General features: G+C 42.5%; 1 protein-coding gene across 1 annotated transcript in view; it reads left to right on the forward strand.

Moving 5' to 3' along the window:
- LOC126347959 (bifunctional glutamate/proline--tRNA ligase) overlaps positions 1–13,741 on the forward strand; it is a 205,291-nt gene that overhangs the window by 64,052 nt on the left and 127,498 nt on the right. The window contains exons 10-13 of the mRNA XM_050002314.1: positions 40–287; positions 4,423–4,624; positions 4,698–4,810; positions 4,898–5,009. Of these exons, the coding sequence (XP_049858271.1) occupies positions 40–287; positions 4,423–4,624; positions 4,698–4,810; positions 4,898–5,009 (675 nt within the window). The remainder of the gene's footprint in view (positions 1–39; positions 288–4,422; positions 4,625–4,697; positions 4,811–4,897; positions 5,010–13,741) is intronic.

The following is a 13,741-nucleotide window of genomic DNA, read 5'->3' on the forward strand; positions in this document are numbered from 1 at the left end:
ATTATCCATCATTACTGTTCTGTTTATTTCATTTTCCAGGTAATAGATCCAGTTGCCCCTAGATACACAGCTGTCTTGTCAGAGGGAGCCGTAAATGTGAAAGTAAATGGGGTAATTGAAGCACCACTGATTGCGCAGAAACACCCTAAGAATCCAGATGTTGGTTCCAAAACTGTTTGGACAGGACCTAATTTGCTAATTGACGGTGAGGATGTAAATCTTCTGAAAGAAGGAGAAAATGCTACATTTATAAACTGGGGAAATCTAATGATCAAGAAGATTAACAGGTCAGTTCCATTGATACTCTAAAATATTTGTCAGTCTAGTATGTCTTGTATACATAGAACCATTATTTGCGTGAAAAAGTCCGCAGCTTGTGGTCTTGCGGTAGCGTTCTCCTTCCCATGCACGGGGTCCCGGTGGGGCCAGGGATTTTCTCTGCCTCGTGATGACTAGGTGTTGTGTGTTCATCATCATTGACTCGCAGGTCGCTGAAGTGGCTTCAACTAAAAAGGACTTGCAATACGGTGGCCGAACTTACCCACATGGAGTTTCCTGGTCAACAATGCCATAAGATCATTTCATTTCATTGTGTGAAAAAATATTTATTGAAAATACATTAAACAATACCGCGTAAATGACTTTTTCGATTTTCTTGATTTTGGTTAGTTGTTGTATTCATAATCATGCTGTTGCTTCTATAAAAAAAATTTCAGCTTTTAATCATGAAAATGAAACTCCAAGAATATCACTTAAGTCAGACAAGTTAGAGAAAATGTGTAAATTCCACATATCTGGTGTGGTAGAAAATCTGTGGTACCTTCACAGATGATGCTGTTGTCTGTAGGGTGGTTGCAACACTAGCAGACTGTAACAAAATTCAGGAAGACTTGCAGAAGACCAGCGATTGATCAGTACCTGCAGCTGTCAATATATCTAAAAAACAAATCTCCACATTTATACTCTACTTTCAAATGAGTAGTAATTTCTTTATTTGTGAAAATATAACTTCGTGAATCAGTGTGCATTTGCAACACCCGAATCCTTGTTCCAGAACTGATGCCTAACTCGGAGAATTACATGAAGAGTAATAACAATGTATTGTTGCTCTGCAGTCATACATTTATGTTGCAAACTCAGGGGCTGGGTGTTTGTGTTGTCCTCATCATTTCATCATCATCATCATCATCATCCATGAACGTGGTGAGATTGGACTGTGTAAAAGGTTGGATCTTTGCATGGGCGCTGATTATCGTGCAGTTGAGTACCCCAAAAGCCCAACTTTATCCTCATTTTGTTGGAAAGAATGAGATTAAAAGTAATTTATATTTTTGTTGAAGAGACAAAGTTGACATAAAATGACTGGTGAATAAGTTTCTGTGTGTTTGTTAACTACTCATTGTTTAAATATGTTGTGTGCTGTCGGTTGAGCAGTGTAGCTTAGCATACCCCTGAGATGCTACAGATCCAATCCCGATAACCTACAGGGAAGGAAAGCTCCCCATATCATCACACAAATTTAAGGGAAACCATCTTACACAATTGATAACACCTTATTAAATGAAAATTACTATTGGTGGCCCAATGAAGCATGAAAGTATTGGTACTGCACTTCACACAGATATGATGCTCTTTTCTGTCTTGCAACACCAGCAACTTTTGAAATGAGACGTTGAAGAAAAATGCTGAGTATAATATGGGTTCACAGCACAGGCATTAAATCACATGGGAGATAAAATAAATTTATAGCACTGCTTCACGGAAAAGAATGGGGTGGTTGATAGGATATGTTGTGAGGCATTTGGTAAATAAGCTGACAAGAGACTATAGGTACGAACTAAAGCTTTGACACAGGGTGGTGGACACATGGAAGCATAGCATGGAACTATATCATGGATACAGCCAATGAGTGCAAAAATGATTAGTGATTTAAAGAAAGATCCCCAGAGAAGAGAGAACGAATACAAATACTTTCTCCAACACACATAATGGGTACTATTAGCTGGCTGTGAATATTAAATGTCCAGCTCGACCTCTGTATTTTGCTCCAAGTCAGAGACATCTCTCTCTCTCTCTCTCTCTCTCTCTCTCTCTCTCTCTCTCTCTCTCTCTCTCTCTCTATGAATATCTTCCACAGGTGTCTAAGGTGAAGGGTGTTCTCGACAGCATCCCTGAAGGTAGTCTCCTCTTCACTCTCCCTTCAGCGAGTCTTTTCTTCAGTGTCCTTGGAACAAGCACGCTCTGACTTTCCTCTAAGAGAATTGACTGATTCTGTCAGTGTCAGAATCTCACTATCCAATTGAAGCAGACATTGCAAGTTTTGACAAATGATAAACAAATTCTTAACTGTTTGGATTCTGTAATGCAGACTCAGGGCATCTCTGTGCACTCTTATTTAAATTGCTGCTGCCAGGCACATCGGAGAGAATTGCACAAGCCCCTTTGTGTAAATAATGAGGCCACTGACATTAAGGTATACATTAAAACAAGTATATTTTTGTAAGTATTACAATACAAAACTAATTATCATGTGGCATTTTTTTAAAACTCTTGAGGATGGACAGTTTCTATTGTGTTGCACTCAAATTGTTTACTGATGAATCACTGTCATGATCAAAATCATTGCCACTCCTATTTTCACTTAGATAACCCCCCAAATGCTCCACTGCACTTTCTTCCTCAGAAAGGACTGTGCTTAAAGAACTAGCCATTTCATGCCTACGAACACGAATGTGATAAGTACAACCTGTCTCTCAACACAACTGCTACACACAGGCTTCCCTAGATGGCAGTACTGTGCAGCATTGATGCCTAGTTCAGGTAGATTTAAGAATGACGCATCTGAGAGCTCTGCAAAAGATCATGTCAAATGAGGCTCGGTATTGGAGTAGAAAACAAAATTTGCAATGTCGAGCACCACTCACTGTTGGATGGAAAGGGTTAACAAGTTCCTACTCGGGCGGATTCTGTCATGGTTAACGAATAGTGGTTTAGTACAGGAAAGAAGGCAGAAAATCTGTGACAGATTTCCAGTCACTGCCAACTAAACGTCTTACACATGGACACACATGGTGAATCGCCCATTCAACCAAAATAATTACTGGAATGAGATTTTCACTCTGCAGCGGAGTTTGTGCTGATATGAAACTTCCTGGCAGATTAAAACTGTGTGTCCGACCAAGACTCGAATTCGGGACCTTTGCCTTTCGCGGGCAAGTGCTCTACCATCTCATTCTGGAAACATCCCCCAGGCTGTGGCTAAGCCATGTCTCCGCTATATCCTTTCTTTCAGGAGTGCTAGTTCTGCAAGGTTCGTAGGAGAGCTTCTGTAAAGTTTGGAAGGTAGGAGACGATATACTGGCAGAAGTAAAGCTGTGAGTACCGGGCATGAGTCGTGCTTCGGTAGCTCAGATGGTAGAGCACTTGCCCATGAAAGGCAAAGGTCCCGAGTTTGAGTCTCGGTCGGGCATCTGCCAGGAAGTTTCAAAATAATTACTGTGAACCATTCACAGAACCCCTTATAGAATTTTAACAAACATACCTGTGGACCATGGTAGCATCAAACAGCTCTGTTTTTCCACCTGGCATGATCTTAATTGTATATTTAAGACTTTGTCTGGCCGTGTAATCCCCCTCATCCACCCACACACACACACACAAACAGACTAACTTCCCCCTCCCATTTTTCCAAATGCCTCAGAACGCGTGCTATCAACTGACACTATTTTTTTGTCAAGTAGTGCCATAAATTTATTTTATAAAGTTCCTGTACTCCTCTTGTCTGTTCTTTGAGTGTGCTTGTTCCATCTATGCAAACAAGCTATGTAAACTCTTTTATTTCCCTGATACTTAATGGCTGTAAGCTAGTAATTATAGTATTGACTTTAGTATGATATGTAAAATTTTTCAGGCAGTGGAATGTCTTGGATGAGGTAACAACAATAATATGGAAAGGATAACTTACTACTTGCCACATGAGGGGCACTGAGTCACAGACAAGCACAACTTGGCCACATACTGTTTCCTGGTGCTGGAACCGACTGACAGTCAGGCTCCAGCATTCAAGAGACAATGCCGTGTGTTTGTGTGTGTGTGTGTGTGTGTGTGTGTGTTCTCCATATTTTTCTTGTGCTTGCCTGAGACTCTGCCTTTTTATGTAGTGTGTAGCTGTCTATCCTTCCCATATTTTTAAAAATTTTTACTTATTCCACATATTTCAAGACTATTTCTCCCTAATTCTATTGAAAAACATTAACACGCCATTCCTTATCAATGCATTATGTATTTTTTGTTTTTCTGGCATTTTTCACATCTGTGTGGAATTCCTCTCCCTGAGAATGGAATGAACAATGCATCTAATTTGCCCTAGTGTGTTTATACACTGGAAAATGCAATAATTTGTTGGCTCCTTCATCTCTGCAGCACAAACGGCAAAATAACTGTGGAAGCTGAACCAAATATTGAAAATAAAGATTACAAAAAGACACCAAAATTAACATGGTTGGCAGTGACAAGTAAAGCACCCTTTGTACCTTGTACGTGTGTCTACTTTGATCATATTATTAGCAAGGCCATTTTGGGAAAAGATGAAGATTTCAAGGATTACATTAACCGCCAAACAAAGGTAAATGATAATTACACATATCTTTTGAAATAGTGTTGTATTTGGATTGATTTACCATTGTTTTTCATTGTAGACAGAGGTACATATGCTGGGTGATCCAGAATTAGCTTTTGTGAAAAAGGGTGATATCATACAACTTCAAAGGAAGGGCTTTTTTATATGTGACAGGCCCTATAGACCACCAAGGTAAGAATAAAATATCTGCTTTCATTTTTCTACAGTGATTATTTCATTCTTACAACTACTTTCTTATATATATTTTTTATTTTACAGTGTATATACCAGTGTTACAGGTCCTATAATATTATTTCATATTCCGGATGGTCATACAAAGGATATGCCTACTGTTGGAAAACCAAAGAGTTCCAAAGTTGACACCAAAAAGGTAATACATTGAACATATCTCACTGTCCACATTCCACATGGAATGATTACTTGCTTCCTTTTTTTTTTTTTTTTTTTTTTTTTTTTTTTTTTTTTTTTTTTTTTTTTTTTTTACAATTAAAGTGCCTATAGTTAAGGTAAAAATGGCAAAGCTGCCATCGGTTTAAATACCACAGTGCTCTACTAGTGTAAACAGTAAAACTGCCATCAACATGAAGACTGGTTTAAATTCTGCAGTGTTTTACTTGACTTGATCCTGTGTATTACAGTCCCTGTCCAGCCATTCAGATTTGTGTTTTCTGTTATTTGCACACATGACTTCTGGCAAATGTTAGGATGGTTCCTTTCAAAGGACAGGACCATCCCCAATGCTACCTTGTGCTCCATCTCTAATGACCTTGTCACCAATGATATGACAATCGAACTCTTCCTTTCTTCCTTCACCGAGTGAGGTGGCGCAGTGGTTAGCACACTGGACTCGCATTCGGGAGGACGACGGTTCAATCCTGTCTCCGGCCATCGTGATTTAGGTTTTCCGTGATTTCCCTAAATCATTTCAGGCAAATGCCAGGATGGTTCCTTTGAAAAGGGCACAGCCGATTTCCTTCCCAATCCTTCCCTAACCCGAGCTTGCGCTCCGTCTCTAATGACCTCGTTGTCGACGGGACGTTAAACACTAACCACCACTACTTTCTTCCTTCTTTAAGTAAGTTGTTAAAGATTGGATGCAAATTTATGCTGATACAACATGACTAAAGGAGTAGTGCTCACTTTAATAATAATTTTCATGAACAATTCTGATGCCTTATTGTGCTTTTTGTCATACAGAAAGAGGTTACTGATTTCTGGTAATTTTAATGGTACACTGATAATGTGTACAAACAACAAGCAGAAGTTACACACACACACACACACACACACACACACACACACACACACACACACACACACACACACACACACATCTATTCTGTGGAAATGAATCATCAGAGCATGATGCATAGTAGTCACATTACATAGCTTTACTATACATAGTCTATAAATATTGAAGGAAAACATTTAGAGTGAATAATGACTAACAGAGTGAGGGGGCGCAGTGGTTAGCATACTGGACTCGCATTCAGGATGATGACGATTCAAGCCCGTGTCCAGCCACCCTGATTTAGTGTTTCCATGATTTCCCTAAATTGCTTCAGTTGAATGCCGAGATGGTTCTTTGAAAAGGCACAGCTGATTTCCTTCCCAACCGTTCCCTGAACCAAGCTTATGCTCCGTCTCTAATGACCTTGCTGTTGTCAGGATGTTAAACACAAATCTCCTCCTCCTCCTCCTCCTCCACAGATAATAACAAAACAGTGGAAAATTTTAGGAAGAACTTATTTTGATAGGGGGGAAATTTACAAAAGACACAGAGCCTGCTCTACATTCAATGTAGTTTTTTTTTTATTTTTAAAGCAGTTTTCCCAGCAACAAAAATGCAGTCCTAAGAAGTGTCCATCTCCTGCTTCTGCTTTTGTGGCCTTTGTGGACCACTTCAGTCGATCATTTTCTGATAATCCATGTCAATAAGTTTTCTTTCGGATTTGCCCAGTACCTTTTCTTTTGCTCTGATCTTTTTTGTCATTGCTCATATGCAAATAACCTTTTTATTGTACATTGTTTGTCATTGTTTGGATTAATTGTTATCTTTGTTTTTCAGTTTCATTAAATTTTCTGTTTTGATTTGCAAATCATCCAGGGTTAATTATCTCTCTTTCATATTGTGATTTCCTGTATCCATCCTACTTATTGTTCCATGTTTCAAAGTTCCACTATAATTTTTCATTGTAATCTGGTTTCTGGTTTCCTCACAATGTGACCAAAATAAAGAGATCCTTCAGTATGGTATCTGTATGGGCTTCAGATCGCTGTTCACCACATCAGTTGGCACCATCCGCCATTGTCCATCTTTTTGATTTTCATATTTTTGTGTATTCTAGTTATTTTTCTCTCTTACTGGTACGATTTTGTCAATTCTGATTGTTGTGACAGTGACAACACATTTAACAGTGCCGCCATGACAGTACGTGCAAACGGCGATAGAGGCACTCCGCAACTCGGCTGAGTGCGGGAGCGCCACCTAGTTACGAACAGCGCCAGCCGCATGTCACGGCACGGCAGTCACATATGAGATACTGAGGATATCATGTAACCAGCTATTGTTCTTAAGTGAGAGTGTTTGAATATTCACGCAAATATTGGTGATCAAAGGTTATAACACTTTTTGGCGACGAGGTCGGATATTTTCACTGCGTTGTGGATTTGCGTGTTCGTGACGGGGCAGACATGGAACAGCTTATGCAAGTGCTCATTGAACAACAAACACAGCTGACGGCTACTATTCAGGCTCAACAAACACAGCTGACGGCTGTGATTCAGGCGTTGTCGACGTCGCTTACTCATCGTCTGTCTTCCTCTTCTCCGCCTCCATTCCCTCCTTATGACGAGGCCGGTGAAGACTGGGAGGATTATGAGAAGCGTTTGCGGCAACACTTCTTGGCTTTCGGCGTTGTTGACGCTCCTATGTGTAAGTCGTAATTTCTATCTTGGATTTCCCATGGATCTATCAGCTGCTATCTCAGTTAGCCTCTCTGCGGGAACCTGCCTCTCTGTCCTTCCAAGAAATGTGTGACTTATTGTCTGACTATTACCGAAAAAACACCCACGTCGTTGCCGCCCGCATGGCGTTCTACCGGTGTCGTAAACAGCCCCATCAATCTTACCGGGCTTGGACGGCGGAACTATACGGTCTGAGTAGCAAATGTCAGTTTGTCATGGACACTAATCATGAGTCTTATGCTGATTCAGTGGTTAGGGATGCTTTTCTACAGCTTGCTCCTGATAAAGAAGTTCTGCAACGTGCCCTACAACTGCCAAACCCGTCGTTGTCGAAAGTTCTAAACATCGCTCAATCCTTTGAAGTGTCTCACGCTGCTGGCGTGCAAATAGACGCGTGGTGTGATGTAGGCACTGTACAGTCAACTTTCGACACTGACAATTAGCCTGTTTCACAGGAGAACAAAGATGTGGCGGCGGTTCACTCGCGTAAACAACGTCGCATTGGGCTGCAACACTCGCAGCTAAAACAGCAACCACAGAAACAGGTTCATTCCGCACTTCCTTCTTGTCCATGTTGTTTCGTACAGCATGACAGGGCCGCATGTCCAAAATGTTGGGCCACGTGTAACTCATGTAGGAAAAAAGGCCACATTGCTTCTGTGTGTCAGTCCCCTAAAGTTCTCATCGACGAGGATGAGGCATCGGACATAGATGTTCACTGTGTGCTCTCTCAAACAAATAAGTTATTTGTTACTGTTCGTGTTCTGGATAAAGACATCCGCATGCAAGTGGACACTGGCTCTGCAGTAACTCTCATTAATTCTCGCACATATTTGGAGTTGGGCTCCCCTCCTCCCCAGTTATGCGAAATCTGAGAACTTATAATAAACAGAAAATTCCTGTCATTGGCCAGTTTGATGCTTCCACTGCCTACAAGTCTGTTGTTAGGCCCCTCGCATTTTATGGGGTGGATCATGCGGGCACTGAAAACCTGTTCGGTTATGATGCTTTCCAGTTGTTCGGGTTCTCCATTGATAATGATGTGCACCTCATATCTGAGGACATTCCGTATCAACAGCTGGATTGACTGTGTTCTGAATTTTCCTCCGTGTTCTCTACTGGTCTGCGTCGTGCCAAGGATTTTGAAGCCCACATTACTCTTAAACTTACAGCTCGCCCTAAGTTTTTCCGGGCACACCCTATTCCGGTAGCATTGCGTGCAGCTGTCAAGGCTGAGATAGACAGGTTAACAGCTTCAGGGATTCTCCTTCCTGTTACCTCCAGCGAATGGGCATCGCCAATCGTGGTGGTTTCTAAACCAAACGGGAATCTGCGATTGTGTGGTGATTTTAAAGCCACTGTCAACGCTCATAGCCTCATTGACACTTATCCTCTTCCTCGTCCTGACGAGTTATTTGCCAAGCTCGCTGGGGGCCAGTTCTTATCAAAACTTGACTTATCGGAGGCGTACTATCAGTTGCCGTTGGATGCTTCTTCCAAGGAATTTCTCGTCATCAACACTCCTTGTGGATTGTATCAGTACCAGCGGTTACCATTTGGCGTCGCTAGCGCGCCAGCCATTTTTCAGCGGTTTTTGGAACAGCTCACAGCTTCTGTTCCCGGCTGCATAAACTATCTGGATGACATTGTTGTCACGGGGGCCTCCATTGAGGAGCACCTTCGCAATTTGCGTTCACTGTTTCGGGTTTTGGCATTCGGCTGGGGTGAGGTGCAATCTGGAGAAGTCACAGTTCTTCCAACCCTCCATTGTTTATCTTGTCCCGTGAGGGTATACGTCCTCTACGTCAGCACGCTGCGGCCATTAACGCACTACCCCGGCCATCTACAGGCAAAGAACTTCAGGCGTTTCTGAGCAAGATTGCTTATTATCACAAATTCATTCCATCCGCTGCGGTGGTAGCTTATCATCTGCAACAGCTGTTACGCAAAAACGTCCCTTTCTGTTGGTCCGACGAGTGTGAGCAGGCTTTTGTCCGCCTGAAGGCTCATTTGCAGTCGGTGCCTTGTCTTGCCACATTCCGTCCGGGTCAGCACTTGGTTCTGGCGACTGATGCGTCACAGTATGACCTAGGGGATGTTCTCGCCCATCGGTATGAGGATGGGTCGGAACGACCCATCGCCTATGCTTCCAAGACCCTCAACGATGCGCAACGGTGTTACTCTAAAATCGAAAAGGAGGCGCTCGCTATCATTTATGCTCTAAAAAAGTTTAGCATTTTTTTGTATGGTTCTAAGTTTCACCTCATCACCGACCACAAGCCGCTGGTCTCTCTGTTCGGCCCATCGGCGTCTCTTCCGGATAAGGCAGCTCGCCGCCTGCAACTTTCGGCCTTATACTTGTCTCGTTTTCACTATGAGATTCACTATCGCCCCACGGCCCAGCACGCTGACGCATTGTCGCGATTGCCGATGGGCCCCGACCCGGTTTTCGATCATGATGAACTACTCTGTTTCCACATTGATAAGGAAGAATGTCGTGCAGTCGAGGGTTTTCCACATACAGGTTCGCAGGTCGCGTCGGCTGCTGCACGGGACCCGGTCCTGCGTCAGGTGATCGGTTTTGTTCAACGAGATTGGATGGACAGAACCAAGGGCCAGGCATCGGATCCCCTTCGCAACTACTATGCCTGGCGCCTTCGTCTGTCTGTTCGTGATGGTGTTGTTCTTCTGGCCACGGATGGCGCATCTCCACGGGTCGTGGTGCCAGCCTCTCTTCACAAAGATGTTCTCAAACTGTTGCATGAAGGCCATTGGGTATTTCTCAGACTAAGTCCCTGGCCCGCAGGCACGTTTATTGGCCCGGTATTGATTCGGACATCGCCCACATGGTTGCTGCGTGTGGTCAATGTGCTCAACAACTGGCTGCACCTCGTACAATGCCCTCTCCGTGGCCTGATCTGGCGCAGCTGTGGCAACAGATGCACGCTGACTTTGCCGGCCCCTTCCTCGGTATTTATTGGCTACTGTTGATTGACGCCTTCTTGAAGTTTCCGTTTGTTGTTCGATGTCCGTCGCCCACCACTGCGGCGACGACGCTGGCTTTGTCCAAAATCTTTGCGCTAGAAGGTCTTCCATCCACAATCGTCACGGACAATGGCCCTCAGTTCTCTTCGCAGGCCTTCCGTGATTTTTGTACTGGACAAGAGATTCATCATGTTACAGCACCACCCTTCCATCCGCAATCGAATGGGGAGGTCAAAAGCCAGATGAAAAAATTCCTTAGTGATTTTTCCCCAGATGACGCTCTGCTGCAATTTCTGAGTTCTTATCGCTTCACACCTCTGGGTGATCGCAGCGCCACTGAACTCTTACATGGCCGCCAACCGTGCACTCTACTGCACCTGCTTCACCCTGTCAGGCCTTGTGCTGTGTCCCGTAGTGCGGGAAAATCCTTGGTGGGCGCCGACGTGTGGGCACGAGGGTATGGATCTCGCCCTAAATGGATTCCAGGGGTGGTCAAGGCTCTTCGCGGCCGCCGGCTTTGTGTAATACGTACGGACGACAGCTCAGTTGCTCACCATTACGACCAGATGCGCCCGCTAGTGGTGGCCACGCCGGTGCCACCGCCCCTTCCTTAGACTCCACGAGCCCGAGAAGCCAGTTCTGTCGCATCTGCCGATCTACCGTGTTCATGCAGCCGACGTCGCTACCGCTTCCGAGTACGCCGGAACCAGCCTCAGTCGCAACGCCGCCTCCTCCGGGACCCATCTTGCGGTAGCACACCCCCAGGTCCACGACACCTATGGATGCTGCTCCGGAGTTTTCACCCATCATCTCGTCCAGGAGGCATGTTCCACGCACGAGCCTCCATGCTGGACATTTTCGACCGTACTCTCGTGTCTCTCCGCGGGATCTTCTCGGGGCCTCACAAGAGGCCATGGATGTCTCCGCACTGTCCATGTCTCCAAGGAAGTGATTTCTTTCTTTCTTTCTTTCTTCTTCTTCTTCTTCTTCTTCTTCTTCTTCTTCTTCTTCTTTTTTTTCACGGGGAAAAGTGTTGTGACAGTGCCTTTTGATGTTTTAATTTAGTTTTTGTTATTGTATGTAGAATATGTTAATTTTTGAACTATTATCATTTTATTAGGTCTTTCTCGCCATGCATGTTTCTTGTCCAGGTTGTATGTTATAATTTCTCCTAGGTATTCAAATTGTTTCACTATTTTTACTTTCCTTGTTTACTGTTAAGTGATTGATTGCTAGTGCATCTGTCGCCATTACCTCAATCTTTTCAAATGGGATCTGGAGTCCTATTCTTTGTGCTATATTTTGTAGTCTTGTTATATGATTTCTGGATTCTTGAATGTTATTAGCTAGTAGCGCTAAGTCATCTGGCATTTTAAGTTTATGTGACATTCATTGGTTTCAGTTCTTAAGCCTGTAGGACTTTCCTTGCACCATGCCGATGTCGTGTAATCCAGAGCACAGTTGAAAAGTAATGGTGATAAACCATCTCCCTGGCTTAATCCTGTTGTAATTGTAAATGGCTCAGATATTTCTCTTCTGAACTTTGTTTGATTTTGTGTTTGTTAGACTTAATTTTATCATTTTTATTAATTTGGAATGGAGTCCAAAATTTCTTAGTACCTTCATCATTGAAGATCTGTGGATATATTCATAAGACTTTTTGAAGTGTTCAAAGGTTAGAGCTTATTGAATTTTGCCTGGATTCGATTCATGGCTGGGTTCTATTTTCTCCACTCAGAAAATGGGTGTTTGTGTCATCATCATTTCATCCTCATCGACGTGCAAGTCAACAAAGTGGCGTCACCTCTAAAAGACTTACACCAGGCAATCAGATCCGCCCGCCAGGGGGCCCTGACCACATGACATTTCATTTCAATAAACAACAGTATGGGATTGAAAGGTTCCCTTCAAGATGAAGAGTTCCTGTTCTGATTACATTTTTTTAATAAATTCCTGCCTCATTGTCACATTCCTCTCAGTGAACTACAGCAAACTAATACTGATGCAGTGAAAACTGTTGAGTATGTATCTTACTTTGCAGTATCTGTCCAACATGTTAGGGCTTTACTTGACACTGACTGTCATTGAGAGGTTTCGCAGAATCAAGAATGGTGTATGCACAAGACATCTGTGATCACATCAAGTTTCAGATCAGTTATCAATCCATTTTTAATGATCAGTTAGTGGCACAGCTGTTTGAACTGCCATTGTTTTCAAAACCAACAAATTGTTTCTCAGAAAAAGAACTGAAAGTAATTTTTAATTTGTTTCAGTTACATCTTGAAATGGATTTCATGAAACTATCATATGTTTTGACCTTAATGAATTTTCTCTATGAAACAACTTAGCCATGCCTTTTCCTGAATGTTTTAAACCACTGCAGATAACAGTGACTTTTCCAGTGATGACTGGAGAGGCATAATGTTGCTTCTCAACACTAAAACAGCTAAAAACCTTCATTCAAAATACTGTGACAGACTTGCATCTTTTGTGATGCGTTGTCTTGAAAAAGAAATAGTGAATCTTCCAAAGTTCAGTGAAATGGTGCTAAAGCATTTTGCAGCACAATAGTGGAGACAAACAGCTTTCCCCTGTAAACAAACTAATTAAAGGAAGCAAAATATGCGTTAATAGGTGATAAGAAGCTATCCCATTGTTGTAACTAGCTTTTTAGCCTGCGAAACAAAGTCTTGAAAATGGGTGGTAACATGTTTCCCCACCGACATAACTTTTCCGACACTTTAGCTCAACAAACCATACTAAAAATGATGCATTATGGGCAAATCTTTAATGCGGTGTATCACTTAAGCTACATATTTTCATAAAACACAAGTATAAATATGAAAACCAACAAATATTGTATGTTAGCTTCAGAAGCATTTAAATATACCTGCAGATGTTTAATTGTTTAATATATATTTTCAATACTGGTTTGTCAAATAACCAATAAATTTAAGTGACCTCACATCAACAATAATAGTGACCAAAATTATCAGTTGACAACGCAGTTTCACAAGGTTAAGATGTCAAACACCCAAAGGAAAGCTTATGCTGCAATTATATTAGCTATAGCTTGCAAACAAGAGAAAACAATGAAAAAGAGGTAATGATTCCGAGAGTGGTTTGAAAAACAGAGTGATTAGTCACATA

Source organism: Schistocerca gregaria, chromosome 1 (assembly GCF_023897955.1).
Source record: "Schistocerca gregaria isolate iqSchGreg1 chromosome 1, iqSchGreg1.2, whole genome shotgun sequence".
Taxonomy (NCBI): Eukaryota; Metazoa; Arthropoda; class Insecta; order Orthoptera; family Acrididae; genus Schistocerca; species Schistocerca gregaria.